General features: G+C 35.4%; 1 protein-coding gene across 3 annotated transcripts in view; it reads left to right on the top strand.

The window, feature by feature from the left end:
* The window catches only part of SLTM (SAFB like transcription modulator), a 42,564-nt gene that overhangs the window by 2,489 nt on the left and 15,850 nt on the right, over positions 1-24,225 (top strand). For 2 of the 3 annotated variants that reach the window (XM_026518586.4, XM_026518584.4), the window contains exons 3-8: positions 9,111-9,175; positions 12,051-12,248; positions 13,116-13,163; positions 20,470-20,497; positions 21,835-22,303; positions 22,926-22,975. In XM_026518586.4, the coding sequence (XP_026374371.1) occupies positions 9,111-9,175; positions 12,051-12,248; positions 13,116-13,163; positions 20,470-20,497; positions 21,835-22,303; positions 22,926-22,975 (858 nt within the window). The remainder of the gene's footprint in view (positions 1-9,110; positions 9,176-12,050; positions 12,249-13,115; positions 13,164-20,469; positions 20,498-21,834; positions 22,304-22,925; positions 22,976-24,225) is intronic. The other variant, XM_026518585.4, reaches the window with a different exon arrangement.

Raw genomic sequence — 24,225 nt, 5'->3', positions numbered from 1 at the left:
CCTGGGTGGGATGGGAATGACAGCAGTGGAAATGGAATTTAGAGGAATAACAAAGTTATCTTGAAGATCTGTGGCTTTTAATGTAACTCTGACTCAGTGTATCACTTTGAGAGATACATTTCCCTGTGTTGAGAGAAGCTTGTGCTGAGAAGTCTATGCTGACAAACCAGAGGCTATTTCAAAATGAAGCATAGAAATTTTGGAAATAAGTATATCAGGAATTAACCATATTTCTTGTAGTGATTTTGATTCATGTCATTTATTTAGCACGTTGTGATAGTTTAACAGATGCTATGTATTAATCATAGTTCCAGATTATTCAAGCTGATTATCGATTTTAGCATTGAAAGTAAACCTCATCTGATAACGTTCATTCTCACCTATTTTTAATTTCTCTGTGTATCTCTTTTTCAGTTATTAGGAACTTCATTCATCTTACCCTTAGAAATAATTTTAGCAATACAAAATTTGAAGTTTTTTTCTTTATGTACAGTGTGTGTGTGTGTGTGTGTGTATATATATAAATACAAATATCAGTTTGGATTATTAGGATACTTGAACTTTAATTTTTCCATAACACTGATATTAAGGTCTTGTCTTTAGTTAGCAGTTGTAACATTCAATTATTTGTCGGTAGCAGACTACTGCTGAGTACTTCATGAGACTCATTCTAGGATATGCACGATAAATAGCTCTTGTCTCCTTAATTCCATTTATCATTGTTCTGAAAATTCTGTGAATTCAAAGAACATAATGTAAATCCCAAACTAAGAACCTGGTTTGAATTAATGTGCAATTAAAGATGCTTATAAGTAAGATTATTTTAAATTAAGTTTAAAAATAATGCTAAAAAATAAAAATAATAAAAACAAGTGTAAAAATCAAATTTGAATGTGGTAACTTAAAAATAGCAATAAGTTTTAAAATCAAAGATTCAAGAAATATTTTAATGTGATGTCAGTTTTTCAGTCTAATTGCTCAATTACTACATTCTAAATCTTACTTTACTCAACAGTATCTACCTTGAAAATAACTTCATCTTGATCATAACACCTTTCCTTCAGTGGTCTGTTTCCTTTTTTTGTAAAATTGGAATTTTTACTAGATCATCTGTAGGACTCTTTTAGTTCTGAAATTTAATGATTATATATGGTCAGGAGTCAGAAGAAAACTGCTTTCTGTTCAACTAAAATAGATGTCTAGGGAAGGAACTGTAAAGCTCATAGGTGCTCAACCAGTATAAATATTCTTTAGGACAAATTATTAGAAAAGGAAGACAGGGATTACTTAGAGGTAGTCATGTAAACATCAGCGAGATACAGCAACTTGTTGGGAAAATAAATAATTCCTATGATAATCCTAAGGTATCAAGTAAAAGTTAAATGATGTTAAGAAAGCAAGAGAAGCTTAATGGGTCTGGAATAATTTACTTAGGTGAAATATTAAGCTTATTCTCTTATAAATGCAGGGTCACTATTTCTTTAAAAAATTTATGTTAAAATATTTCTGTTTTATTTAGGGGAAAAGGGATCTGTATTCTTAACTCTATTTTAGAATATTTTAAAAACAAGTTTGTGCTTGTAATAAATGTCGGTAGTGTTATAGTTGGTTCTAATATTGTTTATAAAATGTTTGCATGTGGTTAATATGGCGAAACGGTTAATAAGTTTGTAGCTTATATTGGTTGTCCCTTCTGAGTTTTTTTTTACAACTTTCTTTGCTATGAACTTTTTAATAAGTAACACAGAAGAAAGCTTTACCAGGGAGATTTACTGTCATATTATTTGGGTGTGTGTTAAGAAAGCAGTTAAACAGGTAGAGCTAAGTCCTCATTAACTTGTTTTAGAGATTATAGATTTAAAGTTTCTTTTGCTTTACCTGATGATGGCATATCATATTCTTTTGATTTTCGACCTTTAGAGTCACCTGTAAACTTCAGCAAAAGTTATTTTATGTGGTTAATCCGTGTAGTATTCGGAATGACATATAATGCAGTACTTACTGAAGTCGAAATGTGCAATACGTGCAAGCTCAGTAAAGGTTCAAACCACTACGTGAAATCTGATTTTTTTCCTCCTGTAGAAACAAGTATAATTTGGGGTTGTAGGTTTATCCAAACATCTAATGCCTAATTTTATGTGGAAAATATCTCAGACAGTGTAATTAATTACATGTTTACTGTATAAAGCTTTCTAAAATTTGTGTCTGATAAGGATATAGTAAACCACATAAAATGCATTTAACATAATACGTCATTTTAGTGTACTTTAAGTCTTGCTTTTTTTTTTTTTTTTAACGGCAGTCTATTTGAGTGTTAAGGAAACTAATCGGAACTGTGGCATTGAGAAGGGCTTTGGGGACAGAATTGTCATAGATATTTTTGGATACCCACTGGGCTAGAAACTTTGTGAGGGGAAGGACATAGTCTTTGGTTCACATTAATCTCAGTAATGCCTAGCACACTGCTAGGCATGTAATAGGTACTCAGAAAATATTTGTTGAATGAATACTGAGGGCCATATGATGGCTCTCTGAACTGCTTTTAAAAATACCTCTTTTGGGGCTTATTTTAATTGCCTGTTTCTTTGTTGGAAGCACGTATATCAGAGATTTAATAGTCTGTTATCTTCAGAGTTACCTTTCTCAGTGGCTCTAGTAGCACTTCCTTAGGCAGTGATGGTGTAAAGCATCCTTACTCTTAGAGCACAGAACATGTGGATCATTGCAACATTGTTTTATTCTTTACCACTTTGTTGCTGTGTTAGAAATCCTCGTAACTTTTGCTGGAATATTGTCCAGCCTCAGTTTCACATCACCAAATCAAACCTTTCACCTCTGCCATTAAAACCTGCAGCTTGTTTTCTGCAGTTTATATGGTGGAGTGTATTTATCATCAAAGCACTCATGTGCTTGTTCAGCTGTTTTATTGTGTCAAATGTGGTGTGTGTCAAGGTAGGGAAAATTTTCTACTACTTTAAGACAGTGCGCTTCTCCCAAGTTAGTCCTCTTCTAGGCATTCTGAATTAGGAGCAGAGGGCTTCTGACTATCTCGTCTTTGACGAACTCATGTAAAAAAAGGTACGAATTGTCCAGGAATTAGGGGGAAAAGAAATGTTATTAGTTGGTGGCATCAGAAATGACTTTAATGAAGAGGTTGAACAATGGTTTAGGGTATAGGGGTGGAATTTACTGCTTAATTAATCAACTATGCTTTAGTTCTCACATACATGTCATATAAAAGGGCCTCGAGGAGTTAACTACTCACATCCTGAACTCCACCGCCTGAATTAGTCTTACATGGCAGATCTGGTACCTGGAATAGTAGTTTGCATTATAGCTTTATAATATTGTTTTCCAGATTGTAAAAGAGAAATATGTTAATTAAAGAAATTCGTAATCCAGAAAGGCACTAAGATGAAAATTGCCCGTAATTCCACCACCCTGAATCTATCACATGTGTTATTTGTTGATTTAAGTTGTGTATGTACATGTGCACATACTCAGATTTATGTTTAAGGATTTTTTTTTCCCTTTCAACAGCTAAAATAGGTTCACATCATACATGGTGTTTTGTTAAAGGCAAATAGAATTGAAATCTTATCTAGTCTGGAGAAGCTGAAAACAATAATCTTCCTCGTACTTTCTTTTCATTCTAGCCTCTTTAGTTACTTATGCTCAGTTGTCCTAGTGGTTCTCTATGGTAGAGTCATTTGAGTTCTTAAAAATACAGGTACCAGACTCCTGCCTCCCCAGAGGTTTGGTTTTGGCTGCTCTGTTGGGGGCACAGGCTTCATTATTTTCTACCAGTTCCCCAGGTGATTCTCACGCAGGTAGAGTTAAGAACCACTGACTGCTCTAGACTAGAGCTTGAAGCTTGGCATCATTTTCGTTCCTTTCTTTCTGCCTGTCAGTTTGCAAACTGTTTCATATACTTTACATTTTCCAAAAAACCTTCACATTGCTTATTTGATTCTGACCATGAGGCTTAGGGTCAGCTGCTAGTATTTTCTTTCTATTGATGGGATCGAAAAATAACCCATTAAAAACTGAGTTACGTTTTTACCGCCTTTTAAATTAAAATCTTGTGTGTACACGTGTGAATGTATTTTGTGTGTGTGTGTGTCTTTGTTGAGTTTGATTATCTTTAGGTGACAAAGTTAACAGATTTTTAAAAACATGCTTTTGGTATTTTCTGGATTTATTATGAGTGTGAATTCTCTGCCGTAGATTTTAAAAACTATAATTAAATGATCTATTGGACAACTGCGATGTTTAAGACAACATACAAGGTCATTTAGAAAGATTTCATTAGTAAAACATCAATTTAATAGAAGAGATGCTGAAACATTGCATGCAGTTGTATGCAGACAACGCAGAGCATAGTGTGATTATTTTAAGATATTGCACGCGACTGGGGAGAGGTTGTAGCTGGAAACATTCATGTTCAGTTAGGCTTATATTCTGAATCTTCCCCCCCTTCTCAAACAGCAATTTTATGACTTAACATTTTCTACATTTTATAGCTTTGTAAATGTTTCTGGGGAGGAGTTACTCAAGTCACAAAGTTTTTGGGCAAAATTACTTTAAGTCTTCTTATTGAGTGGAGTTTTTTGTTTTGTTTTTTGTTTTGTTTTTTGTTTTGGACGTGTTTCTGAACTTGAGAAGTGAAATTGCAAATCCTTACAAGGACTATTTTGCCTTTGGAGGAGAAAACCAATATATGACCTAGAATCCGTTATTCATAATTCTGAAATACAAAAGTTCTGAAAATTGAAAGTTTTTTCTTAAGTTTATTGGCAAAAGTGAAGCTATTTATGGTCGTGATTTGTTTATAGTCTTGATTTATCTCATTTGGCGTGAATATGCATGTTTCATTGCACATATATTTCTATGATTGATTGAGAGACCCTGTTCCAGAAGCCACTGAGAAATTTAGATTAATAAATGGTGTATATACCGTCATACTTTTCTAAAATATGAAAATTCTGAATTATTCTTAATTCTAAAAATTAAATACTTGTGGACCTGTACACATTTATGTTGCATAAATAAGTGTTTCTAGCGTCAGCTTCCTTTGGTGTATACATTTTTGCTTTGCCATTTTACTTTAGACCCTAAAATCACACAAAGAATATTGCAGTGTTTTTATGTGAAGTTATGTAATTTCAAAAATAGCCATGTGTTACTACTGTGATAGTTTAAAATGTGATGTTAATTTTGCTTCCATTTGTATTTTGTTATTCAGACTATCTTTACTGCTCAGTTTATTTTCTAGTTCTGTTTCTCAAAGCATTAAAGTTAGGCTTCAGGGGCGACTGGCTGGTTCAGTCAGAACATGCGACTCTTGAGCTCAACGTTGTGAGTTTGAGCCCCACGTCGGGTGTAGATGTTGCTTAAAAATAAAATTAAAAAAAAAAAAGTTAGGCTTCAGTTACATTAAACTTTAAGTTAGCACCCTCATCCTGGTTGTACCACTTTCCTTTGCACCAACTCACACTTCTGTGGCATGTGCCTGAGTCCTTGAAGGACTGAAGATTAGTTGATTAATTTGCTGTAGGAGTTTTGATAGCACAAAATGGGAGCTGGAAATAGAAATGGGTACTGACTGTACAAAAAAGAGCCAAAGGTGGTGTTGCTTGTTGAAGTTGAAGGGGGATTTGGTTTTTCTTTTATTTCTCATCTGTGGCATGTAAGTTAGGAGGAATCCATCCAGGTACTCTAGCATCGTTGAAGTTGGGAGTTTACAGTCTTTACTGAGAGATGGGGCTGCACGTGCTCCTGGTTTGTCATGTCACCTCTTCTTGTCCCGGTGAGGGCTGAAGAGAAACCCAGACCTTGTTCTATCCAACGGAGGGCCTTAACTCCATTATCAGTCAGGAAATCTATCTGCTTGTTATGTGACGTTGTACTAGGCTCTGGGCTAGATGATGATCGTCGGAGCTTTTTAAAATGCGGGTTGTATTTTGTGTGGAGGAAGGATGATACTTTTTTCATAGGGAAGAAATTACAATATAGTTTGTGATTCAACATGTGTAAAGTAAGCCCAAAGTTATAAATTATGAAAACAATCAAAAGCTAGAGTGTAAAATTTCAGGGGTTTTTTGTTTGTTTGTTTTTGGAATGATCAAAGACATCTTTATAAAGATTGTTCATGACTTCATTCTAAATAGACAGAATACAAAATGGTGTCAGCTCATTCCTGAGACACCAACCAGAATTTTCTTATACGGTCTCAAAATTTAAGAATCAGTTTCCGAAGAGGGTGAAATTTCAGTTTTCCTAAACACTATGTACCTATCAACTTAATACTAGTTTCATCACTGTGTGTTTGAAAATCTTGTCCTCATGGTTTTTATGTTTACAAGCTGATACATTAAATGTCCAGTGCTTTCGTGTGGTACGGCTGTTCAAAACAGTAAGGCATAGCAAAGTTGGGCCTTTTTCTCTCTTCTGCCTCTTGTGGCCTGTTTGTCATGGGGCAGGTTGCATAATCTTGAAGGCTTACGTTTAAACATTTTATAGGTGTGACTTTTAGAGCCTCTGTTTACATTAAAAGAGATAGCCAGTTAACAACTGGCACATTGTAGCCACTCACAGATCTAATGGCTTTGTGGGGTTTGAGAGCGGGGAATAGGCCTGGGTTTAAATTGAAACACTGCCAGGACACCTGGGTGGCTTAGTCTGTTAAGTGTCTGCCTTCAGCTCAGGTCGTGATCCCAGGGTCCTAGTCCCGAATTGGGCTCCTTGCCCAGAGGGAAGCCTGCTCCCTCTGCTTGCCACTCCCCCTGCTGGTGCGCGCGCTCGCTGCTTTTTTGCTCTGACAAACAAACAAACAAACAAACAAATAAATAAATAAATAAATAACTTTAAAAAAAAATGAAGCACTGCCTTCACTAGCTTTGTAATCTGATTAACTTTTGAGCAACAGTTTCCTTTTTGTAGAATGGGGATAATAAGTTTCAGAGTAGTTAGGAGGATAAACTAAATAAATACTTTACTGTATATAAAACATTTATAATAGTGCCTGGACCATGGAGGCCACTTAAGCAGTGATAGTGACTGCCAGTGTTGTTCTTGTGGCCGTGGTGCAATTTGGTTTTCCTTTAAGGAAACGAAAGCAAGTGAAATTCACCACAGAGTATGCCAAGTATATGTAGTTTGTCATTTTGCTGAAGGCTGCCATTTCAAAGATAATATCTTTAAACTGAGTTAATGAACCACGCCTTACTAGGGTAGTGTCTTTTAAGTAGGTCATAGTAGGATGTAGTGGAAAGAACTTCAGACTGGAAATGAGAAGCCTTGGCTTCCAGTTCTGACAATGCCATTTACTAGCTTTGGGCAAGCTACTTAACCTCTCAGGCTCATTTTCTCTTTCCTGAGATTGTGATTACCTGCCCCAAGTACTATTGGGTGCTTGGGAAAATCAATTGAACTTTTTTTTTTTTTAAGTGCTTGCGAATTGTAAAGCAAGTTTACAATTGTAAGGAGTAAATACTGTTTGCAAATGTTCTGAAGGAGTTCCCCCCAAAACTCTACTCTGTAGATTACTTGGTGTGTTTTGGGTCTTACATTTTTAAAAAGCTTATTTCTCCCAAAAAGAAGCATCTGTAATGTTTTATACCATGGAACTTCCTTTAAATGTGATGGAAGAATTTAGTGAGTTATCTGATACTGTTTTCAGGGAAGGAACATCTTCACTTGTTTTTTAATGTAGTAATTAACGCTTTCTGACCAGCAGACTTTGTTAATTGTCCTTGTAGTAACTTTCTGTTTTTCCTAAAATACACACACCAATATTCTAAATAGGAAACGAATGCCACCCAAGATCCACACTTTCTTTTTTGATTGACAAAAGCCCTTAAGAGACAGGGACAGGCCCTCTCTCCAACCCTCTTTTACCTCAGTGGGTTAAAAAAAATCTCTACTCTTAGTCTGGATCTTGTTTTTCACATACCTGGAAGGATCAGAATCTTGTTTTTTATCACTCCTTCAAGGAAAGAGTTTCAAATTGGGAATACATGTAAGATAGAGGCTGTTGAGACTAGGGAAAGGGAGATACACTGATTTTTTTTTTTTTTACAGCCATCTTAAACCTAAACTGTCAATCGTGAGAGTCACGAAAGCTTGAGATAGGTACATGGCAGTCCCTGTTTTAGACAAAGAACTCAGGAAAGAACATCCATTCACTTTTCAAAAATAAAAGAATTAAAAAGAACTAAATAGTAAAGTCTCAGCAGCTGTGTTTTTTACAGCATTTCTGATTCATAGTTTATTCAGTAGGTTTTTGTGAAGTAGCCTGAAAACATAAACTTTTAGCAATGGCTCTGTGGAAAATATATATTTCTTTAACCGTGGAAAGCATTTTAAAAGTCCCGACCACTGATTTGTAAAGTTTGAGGATGCGAGTTGGGCGGGGGAGGCCTGTAGTCTATCTGAAGGCTATTAATAGTTTTCAGTCTGAAGTAATTTCTCCTTGCCTTAAATCAGTTAAATCAGTCATTTTGTTAAGTGCCCAGTGCCATTTATATTTAGGCCTTTGGAATAATACAAAAGAAGCATAAAAGCAGTCATTTGTACTTAAGGAATTTTCTAAATGGGGAAGCAAGATGTATTTGAGGGGACAAGCCAGTATATAATCACCTGATGGACTGTAAGGTGTAGATTAAAGCTTGAGAATTTTATTTCAGAGAAAGCTTGTTGAAGAGTAGCACTTAGGGACGGCTTTGTGGGGGACATGAGTCTTGAACTTAGCTCTCGGACGTCTGGTGATAGAATACCATTGAAAGGTGCTGCTACTTCTGGGAGAATTGAAGATAAGAGAATTTGAGTGGCATAAAGAAAAATGTATTAGAGATGTCAGATCAGTTAAGATGATGGGTTCCTATTAGGATATTTGTGCAGTTTATTTTAGTGAAGCAGCATGATGTTCTTAATAAAGATTTTTTGTTTGGGACAGCTATGAGCAGGTGATTTACAAGCAGTTCGTATTAGTTTTGTCAGATGATTTGGGAGTAGAGAGTGATCGATGCCGTGGGGTAAACTCTTCTGAATGTTTTTTACTCTTAAAGTAATAAAATACTGGTTGTTAGCCCATTTTCCTTCTTTCGCAGGTAAAAAACAGGAAGCAGATGAGTTGAGTGGAGATGCTTCTGTGGAAGATGATGCTTTTGTCAAGGTAAAGTGTTAATTACTCAGGTTAAGACGTTTATTTTGCATGATGAATTCATGCATTTTACTTGAAAATAGATACTAAAGTGTAGAGGTAAAATTAAGATAGAGACTTACTGTGGTATTGTCAATCTCATCATAGTTGAGAAATACAATAAATGACTTTGTCTTTAGTTAAATGAGACATAGAGCAAAAAATAACATTTGTCCAGGCCTTGAAGTAGAAATCAGACCGTAGGGGCCAGAGGAACAGCTATAAGATAAATGATATGTTAGTTCCTGGACGAGGTACCGCAGTGAGGGTACTGATAGTTTATTCTTCATCTGCCCATTGCATTTAGCTTTTGTATAAAATATACAGAACTTAGATTAATATAGTCCTTAAAATGGAGCGAGAAGATTGCTGATGTGTTGCTACTTACTAAAGAACAAATTAAGAAATTTGTTTTGCCCTTTAAAGATAAATTTAAGCCAGGTCTTTTTTGGCTAAAAATGAATGTATTTCGGAGCTGACCAGCCAGAAAAATAATGTGTACAGTTTTAACTGCAGTTGTGGCAGTTCTAGAAGTTATTTTTAATCACAGGATTTTTGGTTTTTGGTTTTTTTACTGATTGATCTGCTACTTGCTTGCTGATCATTACGTCTTAAGTAGCGTGGCATTTGCAGGAATTATTTAACCAGCACAGTTCCTCCTAAATTATGTACATTTATACCCCATATATTCCGTTTTCTGTGTACAGTTAGTCCATATGGTCATCACATCTCTGGCTGTCTGTGTGCTCGACTGTGAAGTCAGCTCATGTCCATTCACCCGGCCATCTCTCCTGCTGCTTAACTCTCTACTCTCCCCACGTTACACGCACACACAGAGCACAGAGTGTACCACACGTCCCACACTTTGCACCTTGTACTCTGAGGGTACATACACACAGAGAGAAAGAAACGTGGTTGACGATTTACCCTTGAAATCAGATAATTTTAGGAAATACTTGTCTAGGGGACCATTAAAATTGATGATTGTATTCCTGCAATCAGCTTTTGTTTGAGCCTTTCGGAACTCTCCAGTCTCTGTATTCTGTTATCCTTGTGATGTATCTCCCTTTAGGTTTGTTCCTTTGCTCTTATTTTCTCCAGGTGTCTTCACTAGTGAGTGTATGATTAAGCAAAAATTATCCATAAGCTGGAAAAACATTGTGACTTAGTAAAAAAAAAATTTTAATCTTCAAATGTCTAACTTTTAGTTCTTCAGTTCATAAAGATCTGACATTCATTTGAAATGTTAGGAGGAGATACATGCTTCTATTTAGCATACTAGTATTGTCTCTTATATGTGCTGCAAAGGGTACCTTTGTGTTAGTATTAAATGAACCTGGTCATAATGTCTAGACGAACAAAAGACTTTTTAAAAAAAAATCCGATTTAAGTAAATCTTCAGTTTCTTCTTTCTACTTCCTTTTTCACTTTGGAGGTACTGGCATATGTGGTGTACTTGATAGAAATTAAGTGAATATACTTATCTCTCAGAATTGGTAATTTTGGAATTTATACAGTAGTGGTGAGTAAATATCACCTATTGCCTAGATGTGAATAGTATAGTAATTACTTTCATTTATAGGTGAGGAGAATGGTCAGAGTTGGCACCTCAGAGTAGATAAAGTTCCCTCAGTGATTTCCCTTGGTTGCTTTCTTTCTTTCTTTCTTTCTTTTTTTTTTTCTTTCTTTCTTTCTTTCTTTCTTTCTTCCTTCCTTCCTTCCTTCCTTCCTTCCTTCCTTCCTTCCTTCCTTCCTTCCTTTCTTCTTTCTTTCTTTTTTTCTTTTCTTTCTTTCTTTCTTTCTTTCTTTCTTTCTTTCTTTCTTTCTTTCTTTCTTTCTTTCTTTCTTTCTTTCTCATTTACTACTGTTACACAGTCCCCTACTCCATTTTCAACCTTCACTGTTCCTTTATTCATATGTGGTGAGGTTGGTTAGACCTCCTGTCCCAGAGACGCCCTGCTCCCAAGCACTCCACATTCCAGTACAATCCTATTCCTTTTCTTTGCCCACCTCCCCAGAAATTTCTATTTCCTCACTGCAGTTCAGCTCGGAATGATTAATAGTCATGCCCCTGCCCTTTTCCCCTTTTAACCCAGAAACCTTTTCTTATATCTGTTATATTTACCAAAAGAATAGGGAAAGGGGAAGAGTCTCTTGTTCATTGTTTTCAACCCCCCTTTTTTTTTTTGCAGTTAAAGGGGAAACTAACCAGATTGCTGCTTTTCTTTGTTTCTACTGAAGTACTGTGTATCCATAAACTTTGAAGGGCAAACAGAATTCCTTCACTGAGATAGTCCCAACCTGTGTTCCCCTGCTTAACTGGGACTGTGGCAGAGTGATAGATTTCAAAACAAATGTATTTAATTGTTTGCGTTTTTTCAAGAACAGAACGTAACAGTTGGGGTGCCTTATTATTACTTAGAAATAAACTTTGTTATAATATGTAAGACTTGCAGAGTCTTTCAAGTTAAATCAAACTATGGCACATGGAGAAATCAAGTCATTTCTGTGAAGCCTTATCTTCTAGGACAGCTTCTGGGATGTGACTTGGTATATATTAAATAACTAGAACTTGAGAGCATCTCTAGTCGCAGTCCAGTTAGTACGTATCTTAGTGTGAGAGATTTGGGAACTTAGACTCATGGTTCAATGACTTTGGGATTTGACTCCCTCTATTTTTAAAGACACAGTTAATATGTAAGGTCAAATGATTGAACCTTGACTTTGTGAATCACGTCAAAATGTCGTAAAATTTAAAACATGTAGACATGTAAATTACCAAAAACGTTTGGTGGATAGCCTACACTACTTTGCCTCTAGTTGTACCAAATTTTCTTACCATTAAAAGGACTGTGAATTGGAGAATCAAGAGGCACATGAACAAGATGGAAATGACGAACTAAAGGACTCTGAAGAATTTGGTGACAATGAAGAAGAAAATGTACATTCCAAGGAGTTACTTTCTGCAGAAGAGAACAAGAGAACTCATGAATTAATAGAGGCAGAAGCAATAGAAGACATAGAAAAAGAGGACATCGAAAGTCAGGTCTTTAGACAGTTTTTTAAAAATGTGACACATAAATTAAGTAATAAATAATAAGTATTTTTTCTAGTTCAATGTGGAAGTCTCAGAATTTTCAGAAAATAGTATTTTTGAATATATTTATAAATCACCTGGAATCCTACTAGCTTTTAAATTTTGGCTTATCTTCCACATTTGTATATATTTGTACATAGTAGTTATCATGCCTTTAGTTGCTATTTGTTCTATATAATGTTTTCATATAACATACCATGATAACTTCATAATGCGTGTGTTATACTGTAATTTACTAGACGATTGCTATGTGGGGAATAGCCACTCCTTTGATTTGGGAAGGAAGTTGTTCTCTACTCCACTATGGATGGATGAGTGTATCAGTTCACTCTGATCTTGCCAGCAGTACTGGATGGTAGCTTTTTATCTGTTGCTACTTTAGTAGATCTGAAAGATTAACTTGCGTTTCTTTGGCTATTATCAAGGGTGGGGAATTACTTTGGAAAGTTTAATTTGAAGACATATAATTTAAAAAATACTTTTTTTGATTGAAAGAGACCATTTGTCCTGCTTTGAAATACGTTAGTGTGTCTTAAGAAAACCAGTGGATTAGGGAATCAGTACTGTTAGTGTTCATACTTAGAATACTTCCATTCTACCTAGTGTAATAAATGAAGGGCTCAAGAGAGTTTTCTAATTCTCTTTGTTGTTGACATAAAAAATATAGTCTGCATTATTAAGCATTGATTTAGTACCCACGGTATCATAGACACTGTGCAGAACACAAGGCAAGTGATAATTGGGTAGAGCATAAAAGCATTCTCATGTTACCCGGATATTTTGTAAAGCAAAGCTATTGTATACCCTTTTACTTAGGAAATTGAAGCTCAAGAAGGTGAAGATGATACCTTTCTAACAGCCCAAGTAAGTTTATATTTAGTCCTATGAATATGATATTGTGGGTGGAAGGGCTTGGAAAAGGAATCTTATTTTTACTTCAAAATCCTCTAATTCTTAAAACTGCCTTAAACTTAATACTGAATTATTTATGTGGTACATATGAAATACTTAAAATTGGCAGCTGAAATATCTGTTGCCACAAAGATAATCGGAAGATATTATAACAAGGTTCCTACCATTTTCAGAAGAAAAATAAGAATAGTCCATCCTTTCTATTAAGAAAAAAACCAAACCAACCTCTGGTTACCAGGCTTTTGAGAAGTCTACATTCTCCTTTTTTTTTTTTTTTCTGTCACTTCGTTATGAAGTAAATCATTGAAAAGTACTAATATCCTTTTCAAAGCTTTATTTAAGATTTTGCTAATTTAACACACCTAGGATGGGCATAGTGTAAAAATGATAAAAATTCTGTTCTAGAGATTTACTCGTGTGTGTGTGTGTGTGTGTGTGTGTGTATAGAAAATGAGTGCCCTTCTATTGCGTGTTGTGTTTTTTTGGTATATACGATTTATATAATGTACATTTTAGAGCATGGTTTACAGGGGCTATAAATACATTTATATAGCTCAGTTGCTACAATGTTTTCTTTTTTAACTTATCCTTTGTTTCTCCCCCCCCCCATATACTCAAGAAGCCTTGTTCATGTATCTTCTTTAAATAGTATGTTTTGAAGTAGAGAGAGAAGTTTCCTCTGCTTCCCAGATTTAGAAAAAATAGTGATCAGGTCTGTTATTTCCTGAGTTAATATTTGCTGGAAGAGTACGTAGTGGGGCTCATATTTATGCACTGCTTAGCTGATTGCCTCTGGTCACGCACGCCTTCTTTCCTGCAGCTTTCTTGCCTTTGAAATGATGGTGAGCCACAAATGGTGAGGTTGTATCTTGGCTCTCTGCATTTATTGCAGTGGGGGGAGAAACTGCATTTCTGGGAGATAATGTGTCTGATAATTTAGAATATTCAGGAAGGAAATGTTAGAACTGTGAAAGTCTGTAGACTTGTTCCCTGTGCTGGCTACAAAATAAGTTCATTTCTGAGTGATGAAGATTATGAGAGGAAAGTTAACTTTCACATTTTTTACATTACTGATTTGCAAAAAGGTAGAGTTGAGCTCTTCATAGTCTGTAGCGGCGAGCTTGTTAATTTCCACTAAGGGCTGCTCCGGAAGTTGTGCAGGCTGTAAGTCGTGTAAAGGCACCAATCGTATCTAAGTGTCCCCATTCACATAATAAATTGTATATTTATTATAAAAATTTAACAGATGGAGGTAAAGTATCTTAAGGAATGGATGCCTTTTGCCATCCTTATTTTTATGGCCTGGAGATGGCCTCGCTCCCCTTCTATTCTGATAATGAAAGAACAGTTATTTATTTCTCATCAGGGGGCAGTATTGCCTTATTGTATCAAAAGATAGGGAGGTTACATCTTCAGAGAAGTTTTCTTTAAGTAAATGGCCTTTTTTCTCCTTCTAAATAACGTAGAATGGAACATCTAGCAACATATGTCAATGTATCTACCTTTCATCATGTTCTAATGAACATGCTTAGTGAATATATTGTCTTACTATGGGCATTAGGTTTAGCTGTTACAGCTCGCCCAACTTTAGCTGTTACAGCTCATGGACAGTCTTGTTTCATTTATAGCTCCATTCACTTTTCCCTTTCTGCATTATTGAAACGAATCCTGGACATCATATTTTGCTTTAAAAATTTCATTAGGTATCTCTAAAAAAGAATGGTTTTATTTGATTTTTAGTATCACTAAATATACAATTTGTACTGAAATGATCAATTGTGTATAGTTTTTGTTTTTTGTTTTTACAGGTTTTGTTTGAATCCAGATACAAATAAGATGTACCCATTGTGGTTGATTGAAATGTTTATTACGTCTCTTAAAAGATGTATAGGTTTTCCCTTCACTATTTTATTTGTTGAAGAAATTGAGTTGTGTATTCTGTAGAGCAAGGGGGGTTGGCAAAGCTTTTTTTAATGGGACTAGGTAGAAAATGTCTTAGCTGTTGTGGGCCATATGATCTATGTTACAGCTATTCACCTCTGCCAGTGCTGTGTAAAAGCAGCCATAGACAGTGGGTAAATGAATGGATATGGCTGTTTCTGTAAAAATATTTACAAAAAGAGGCATCTAGCATAGTTTGCCAATCCCTGCTTGTAGGGTTTCCAGAGTCAAGATTTTGCTGATCACATTTCTGTGGGGTCATTCAACATGATTCTTTGTTTACTGTATTCTCTATAAATTGGTAAGTTGGCTATGGGATCTAGAGGCTTGCTGTCCAGTTCAGGGCACCTCACCCCCACCCCAACACACCCAACTACTTCATAGATAGTGTTGTGTTCTTCCATTTGGCCCCACATAATGTCTGCTTATATCTTCTTGATGATGGTACCAGTCGTTGATGAGCCATACCCTTGGATCAAAGTAGTGATATTCCAATTCTACCATTTCTTCCTTATTTATTAGCTGGAGTGATCCTAGAAATAGAAATATCTCATACTGTTTGATTACTCGGTGGTACCATTTACAAAGGAAAGCCAGCGCATGTATTTATGCCTGATGCTTTTCCTTTTCTTTACCAGTTTCTGGAATAATGAGCCGTTCATTACCATCTTTAACAGTGATGAACGAGTTTTTTATTTTTCATTTTTTTCCCTTTAGTTTCATTTTGAATTCATGGATTTAAATATATTTAATGTATTTAAGTTCATTGTAGTTATCATTGTTCAGTGTTCAAATTGCCCCACCTGCAGCTTGTGAGAGCCTCTTCATTTCAACATGATCCTGGTAGTCTTTGATTGCTTTCTGGTATGTAATGATGTTCCTTTTTCTTCTCTAGACCTAGTTAGCCGTTGTTTCCTTTTAGTGGTAAGTGGTTCTCAAGAACCTAGTCTTGGTGGTAGGGGTGTTCATTGCTACTGGGTTTTCATGTTTTCTAGGTCTTTTCTTTCAATGTACAGTGCTAGTGAATGTGTGTGGTTTTTTGGTTTGTTTTTGCTTTTAAGTTAATAGATTTTGAGGTGAAGGGATCTAAGTTAATCATTTTCTTTGTCTTACAGTATATATACAACAGTCTTAGAAACTTAATACCAATACCACAACCAAAAAGATTACTGAAAATAATTTAAGATTTTTTTCCCATTTTATCTGTCCTAAAGATGTACCCTTCTAAGGAATGAACAATTACTGCATATTAGACTAGTTCTGCTCTTTATGGTTATATCACCAACTCATACATACTTAGGTTGACTTGTTTCATTTTATTTTCAATAATTAAGGTATTGCTTTAAAAGAATTGAATCTGTAACTTTTTGTGAGTATATAATTCAAAATAGCTAGAAAATTTAATCTGATTTTATAATTATTTACAATATTTACATGGTTTCAAAATCAAAGCTATGAGGAAAAATGCATTAAAAAAAGTCCTCTTCACTCAAGCCAGTTTTCAGGCTTACTTGGATTTTAAATATTTGGCCCTATACTACAGAATTTGGTTCAAATTCTGCTTCTATTAGTTACCTATGATATTATGACTTTGGGCAGATTCTCTTAGTTTCTGTGTCTAAAATGAACATTGTAATTCCTACCTGCTGGATTGATGGTTAGGATTGATCATAGATCCTGGCACTTAGTACATGTGCGGTCTGGTTATCTGTGATATTGTTTTATTAGCTTGAAGATACCCGGTACGGAGAATTTGGGGGATATTTTTCTAAAAAATGTTTATGTTTGCTAGTGCTTTAATTCTTAAAAATTTCCTCTAATCTCAGTCTCTTCACTCTTCTGTGATCACACCATGTATATTCCCTTTTCTATTTGCCCTTGCCCTTAGTGTTTCGCTAATTTGATACCTGTTTTTTGTCATATGAAGTCTGTGTACCTTGAAAGCCAGATTTATCTGTATCTCCTCCATAAAACTTTCTCTAATATCTCGTATGCAGTGCTTTGCAGTTCCCAAGAGCTTTTTACATCCGTTATCTTATTTAATTATTTATATTCTGTTTAGGTCATACGTTATCTCTATTTTATGGGTGAAATTTAGCTAGGTGGATAACAATACCACAGAGGTGTTACGATGTCTAGTTTGGTATTCTTTTCACTAAATAACTGCACACTAGTAAATATTGTTTTTTGAATTCCATTGTACTTACACAGTGCTGCAGTTAAACCCGTTACATACATGGAAATGAGCAGTTAGTTCATTCCCTCCACCTAAAAATGGTAGCGTCTCATACCACATTTATTCAGTAAAATCATTCAACAAATATTTATTGAGTACTTATCACGTGCCAGGTATTTTGTAAAATTTCCTATGACCTTCAGCATATTGCCAGATAGATAGCAGGCAGTTGGTGGTTTAAGGTTGTTGGGAAGGTTTATTTTAAACAAGCTGAATATAGTGTTCATGTACAAGTCAGGGGAAAAGAGGCTTTCCAGAGAGGTCTTCTGACGTAGCACATATATGTTACACGTCTCACAAGATTAACCTAGAGGAAGGTAGAATGAATGCGTATATATGCATATATATACACGTATGTGTATGTGTATACTTACTCTATATATAGTAAGCACTTTATTAACCCCAAAATAAGCCCTTCGCTCATCTTTGTCTCTTATCATTGCTGCTCCTAGGATGAAATAAAAATAGAGAAGCTTCGGATATGACTTTTGGCATTTGACTAAGGGTTGTATATCCTGCTACAAAGATAAACAACGTGGATTCGTACCTTACAGAGAGCATTTGCTTCATTTTCATATGTAAAATGTTCCATTTTTTCAAGATAAACTTAAAAAGTAAATATAAGAGGATGCTTTATGTTGTTATTGATAGACTGTATTTTTCATTCTGGAAAAAACCTGTTTTCAGTGGAGGAAAATTATTTTCAGTTAAGGTGCATATCATTTATATCACTTAGGAGCGATTTCCCATTGTCTCTCGTGTATTTCTTTTTGTTTCCTTATTACAGGGACTTTCAGGCTTATTTGGGGCCAAAGGTTTGACTCCAGTAGTGCTTTGTTTACTGCACAACAAAGCCTGCACTGATCTGTGGCTCGTCTTTTCTACTCACCCCAGTTGTTTCTGTACTTCACCCCCAACTGTAGTCGATTTTATTTTCCAGAAGCTGGGTCAGACTCTCTAGGGGCATTTAAGTATATGTTACCTCTAATTTGAGACACTAATGTTATGAGCCCCTTCGGAAGACATGTTGAGTAATTAGGATAAATAATCTAAAAGCTCTTCAGCAAAGTAAGGCAAACCTTACCAGTTATTTTAGCAGCAAGAAATAGCATTTCTAATTGGTAGCATTACAGCAGAAAGGATTTTGTTTTTTACATCACAGTATTTAAATTTTTTTACTTTTTAAAACAGGAGATAATTTGGCCATTTTTTTCTTGAACCTGTCAATATCACAACTCTAAAAGAATACCTGGGAAGTGGTGTGCAGTTGGTAGATAAAGAAGAGGCAAGTTGCATTCTTTAAGTTCATTTGTTCTTCTGCGTAGAAGTTAAGATATTCCAGTTTGTTTATTCCCCCCAAGACAAATTACTAAAGAATTTGGAAGAAAAAGATAACTCGACAGTTCATCCTTTCTTTGCTGCCATTGCCTGACACTCCACTCAAGTGAAAGCATTTTTCTTTCCTTTCCAGATGTTGCAGATTAGAAAGAATGACTAAAACTAAATTCTGGTTCAAGAGAAGGACAATAAAGAGGTTCTTAGAGCCTAGTATAATGGACCTATGTGATAATATGATTCACTTTGCTATCAGTCAGTAATCTACTTGTTTCTGGACTCTTTTACTTCCTAAGCTTGTGGCTTAGTTGTTTCAGTGTTTGTAGTTTCCTTCATGTTTAGTGTGTAAAACAATTGGGCATTCCATAATTCCGGGGCACTGACATGCTAGCTTAAAGTCGAAAAATTGTTTAAAATGATTTCTTAGAAATATGGTGGTTATAATTTTGAGCGTATGGTAAAGTATTTGACATTTTTCAGGAATGCATGCTTTTCTGAAATCTAAAATTGTGTTATAAGATAAATACACCAGTTAAGGTTTTGTTTACGGTTCAATTTTTAAAGTCTTCTCACTCTAAGGCAGTAGTCCTTAAAGTGTAGTCCTTGGACCAGCAGCATCAGCATCACCCGGAAACTTGTTAGAGATGCAGATTCTCAAGCCCTGCCTCCAGACCTGAATTAGAAACTCTGGGTTGATGCTCAGCAAACTGTTGGAACGAGCCTTCCCGGGGATTCTGACACAGACTCGGAGTTTGAGACCCGCTACTCTGAGGCTTTGTATGTGGTAGCTTCTCCCCACGTTCACTGAAAATCATGTACTTCTACTCAGCTTTTATTCTAAAAGTTATAAATTAAAACATCCCTTAACCTTTTTTCCTTTCCTGAGATTAAATGAATATTTGCTTATTTGTTACGATCTTTAATTTGGGGAAAATGTTGGGTTTTTTTCTTGGTGCGACTTTCACTTACTTCTAGGGGTTTTTGCAGTATTTGCCGGGTAGAGAAAAAGGGAAAACCCCTTTGCAGTATTCCTGTTTTCGGGCTAGCGCCTAGCTTAATTTTAGGTTAAGTGAAGAGAGCACATGTTTTAAAAATAAAATCAGTCATATTTTTAAAACAGTGTGATTTACTATTTTGATTACCTGTTGTGCAAATACCATTTATTTAAAGTGTCTGACCATCAGGGCATATGTGACCCCTGTGAATTCATTTTCAACAGAAAAAAGGAACGAATAATTTGAAAATAACTAGTCTTGAAGTCACCCCTCTTACTTCTGAGATACCCGGAAAGGGTTTTTGTTTGTTTGTTTGTTTTATTGTGGATTCAAGCCCTTGAAAATGTATGTCTTCATAGTATACTTTCTCGTACTATTTTGAATAGCACGCCCTAAAAGTGCTTTTGAACTGAGTCACATAAGATAATCAGGTCAGTCTTTTGGCCACTCTTTGATGTAAGATTCAGATTCTATAAACCAGTTTTGAATTCTGAAACTAATCCAGTTGATCGTTGATCTAATTACTGATAGATTGACCTGTTTTGTCTGAAACCACATCCACCAGATAATGTGCCACATTCTTCTAAATGGGCTCTGGATCTGAATGGAATATCCTATATTTGTTAGTGACAGGTGTCCCTAATTAATATTATTAGATTATATACCAGTTTAACTTCACTGCTTTTGTGCTACTACTAAAATCTAGTTTTAAGTGAATTCATTTTACATTTGATTATTCTTTGAATTTCAGGATGGTGAGGAAGAAGAAAATGAGAAAGGTATGTTTGATGCCAAGTAGAGTTTAAAAATTGCTCACATTTAGAAAAATAGTAAATTATATGAAAATAAAACATTCCTTATTTGAAATCTTATTTTTGAAATGAGTTTATTTTCAAATTTATCAATTTAGTGAATTAAGTTAGCACCTTGATTTTATTTTTCAATTGGTTTTAATTTTCTTTTTAACATTTAAGATATGTTCTAACTTAATGGTACATATCAGTTACTGTAGTGGACATTGCCATATTTTATTTAACCCAATTATAATTTTATGCTTTAAAAGAACATCTAGCATACGGTAAGTTGATAATGTCCTTTAAGACTGGCACTGCAGTAACTCATACGTGCTTATTGGGGTCCTAGAGTGTAACATAATTAATTGTACAACCGGTCCTCAAAATGGGTGACCAGGAGACTGACTTTTTGTTTGCTGCGTAGAGAAACTTTCATGCAGTCTTCTGGCAGTTTTCATAGTTTAGGAGAACTGTCTCATCCAATACAATTGCAGGGACATCAGTAGTAATGCATTGATCAATATGAGGTTATGGACGAGTTCTTGGATCGAAGTCAAAGGGTCCTCCTTTGGACTAGAAAGGACACGGAACAGGGTTCTAAGCAAGGCAGAATAAAAAGCCCAAAAGCGATGACGAAGTAAAGCTACTGACTGAAAATCTCAGATGCCCGAAGCCTTTCCATTTTGGGGGAATGCAAGACATCTTCGAAAATGGTAATTGCGGGACTGGCTGAACAGGATGAAGACTGGAAATAACCAATTTCCTGAACATTATGGAGCAGGCCAGCTTTGGAGCCTTCTGTAGCAGTTTTCCATACGATTCTGGACTACCCAAGAATTGGATAAGAAGAATGAAAAGGATGGGGCCCTGAAAAACTTGGAAGACTGATTGATATCCTCAGACTGTGACCTTTCAAGACGTCACCACGGGAGTTCTGAAGGTCACAAGGGTTAAACCCAAGATGATTCGAACACTGAATAACAAATCTGCACATTTGTCACTATCTCATGGAGGAAAACAAAATCTTCCATATGCCATTAACTTATAACCACAAACGAAGAGCTGTATCCTCAGGATGGAACCATTTCCTCACTTTTGTTGTTTGGTATTTGTATGTAGAGAGCATTTTTTCCATGAAGAATAAGTGATCCTGGGTAAAGGATTGTTAATGTTAGTTAATACCCTTGTGTTTTTTTTTTCCCCTAACCTTCCATCAGTGCTAATAACTGGCTTTATATTTTCTAGGTCCTATTCTAGCTTATGAATATGAAATTGTTTAAACTTCTTGTTTTGCCATATTTATTCCTGTTAAATCCTCTTAGATATAGCAGGTTCTGGTGATGGTACACAAGAAGTATCTAAACCTCTTCCTTCAGAAGGGAACCTAGCTGAGGCTGATCACACAGCTCACGAAGAGATGGAAGCTAATGCGCCTGTGAAAGAAGCTGAGGATGACAACATCTCGGTCACAATCCAGGCTGAAGATGCCATCACTCTGGATTTTGATGGTGATGACCTCCTAGAAACAGGTAAAAATGTGAAAATTACAGATTCTGAAGCAAGTAAGCCAAAAGATGGGCAGGACGCCATTGCACAGAGCCCGGAGAAGGAAAGCAAGGATTATGAGATGAATGCGAACCATAAAGATGGTAAGAAGGAAGACTGCGTGAAGGGTGATCCTGTCGAGAAGGAAGCCAGAGAAAGTTCTAAGAAAGCAGAATCTGGAGACAAAGAAAAGGATACTTTGAAGAAAGGGCCCTCGTCTACTGGGGCCTCTGGTCAAGCAAAGAGGTTTGTTTTTCTATGTCAGTTCTTTACGATACTGAATTCCAGCATTCAATAAGATCACTCTACATTAAGGGGGTGGCTTCAAGACCATGTACAGTAATTAGTACTTATGATCCTGCCTATAATATTTTTGACCGTCATAAGTTACTTTTAAAAAAATTTCAAGATCTTCGTAATAATGCAGTGTGTCCTACTGATTGCATTGTTGAATTGTCAGCATATATTTGGTTTTTTTTTTTTTTTGGTTGTTTTTGTGTTTTTTTTTTCAAATTGACAATTTTTTTGTGTTTTATTTTTAAAAATCCTTGTGATGATGGTTAATGAAACAACTATCAGTCCTAAGAACACAAAATGAAGTCAAGTCCCAGTCCTGAAATCTGGAGAAGATGGCCATATATCCACTGAATAGAATTGTCAGAAAATCTAGATCTTCAGGCATCTTGGGGAAAATCAGTGCAAGAATCCTAAGGGAATCATTTGCTCAAATAACCTAATCTAGGCCTTTGGAATTGTTAATTTGTACGAATAGTACCAGTTTGAAATATAGTCAATATCAAGCTGTTCGATTTTTGTTTTTTTTGTTTTGTTTTGTTTTCAATTTTCTTCTGGTGATTTGCTTCTTTAGCTCTTCAAAGGAATCTAAAGACAGCAAGACATCATCCAAAGATGACAAAGGTAATGGATTTTTTCCTGTTTGTTCAGTGGTAAATTGCATATTTTCGTTAAAAAGGAATAATTGCCTGGGGTTTCCTTTGACCTTTACTCATTAAAAATTGACATACTAAATATTTGGGTGGGCCTCGGTGTAAACTATTGAGCTGAACAGATTCCGCAAACTCTGGGTGTGATTGAAGCATTAACGCTTCAATTACTTAATCTGTAAACTGGTTCGAGTATGCTAAAAGTAATGTGCTTTTCACATTGTGTCCTAAGCAACTATATAATGTTAATGCAATGGATATTTTGTTTTCTTACGGTGTAATTTTAGAAGTGTTTTATCTTTAACTGTAGTCATTTGCAACCCTTACACACAACTTTTTCTGTGTTCTGTCTAGTAGGAAGTGTACTGTAAATAATAATTGCCTCTATTTGTGGAGTCTAGTATTTAAGAGAAAATCAGTTTCTAACGTTTGGTTTTACTTTTTTCGTTATTGAAACTAGGGCACACTTCTGGTAACGTAGCCAGTATAGAGTATTTTGATTCTTGAAGGTTTACTTCTTAATTTGACTTATTTTGGTTTGATGGGAGTCTTGTGTAGGAAATTAGTTTTATTTTAAATTCTTGTAAGCTTAAAGATGCAGTATTTGTAATTGGGATGTCTGGTTATCTCATGGCTGTGCACTATCGTCTCCTCTTGTACATATGCCATCTACTTGAAAAACATTTCTTGTTTCTTAGAAAAGGCATTTGAAGGGAAAAATAACACCACTCAGGTACTGCAAAGTCCTAAAATGCCTCTTCAGTGACTGTTAATCTGGTTTGTGGTTCATTTAGTGTTGTTTTGTTGGTATGTTTTTATGGTTGGACATCTTAGTGGCTGATTTACTAATTGACAATTAATTGCCATACTTAACATCCCTTACAGTTTGGGTTAATGGACGAAATACAATAACTGTATTAGTGTTACCCTTTAAATTTAGAAGGTTAGTGGTCTTGGTTAAATGGTAACTTTTTTCTATTACTAAACATTTTTTTTCTGTAAGAGAAGTACCTGGGCCCAGATGTTACTGGTAACATAAAAAAGATACACACATTTCTTGTTAGCATTTCATAAAATAAAATCGATCCTTTGATAAATGCATTTTTGAAGAGTAGAAATGCAGCAACCATTAATATTTAAAATGTTTGAGTCAAGTATGTGTTGTCTCCTCATGTAAGTCTACACTGACAGTAATTTTTCAGCTAGAACTTGTGGCGTGTAATA

The sequence above is a fragment of the Ursus arctos genome, unplaced genomic scaffold (assembly GCF_023065955.2).
Source record: "Ursus arctos isolate Adak ecotype North America unplaced genomic scaffold, UrsArc2.0 scaffold_36, whole genome shotgun sequence".
Lineage (NCBI taxonomy): Eukaryota > Metazoa > Chordata > Mammalia > Carnivora > Ursidae > Ursus > Ursus arctos.
The sequence above is the reverse complement of the archived record's forward strand: the minus strand, read 5'-3'. Positions and strand labels throughout refer to the sequence as shown.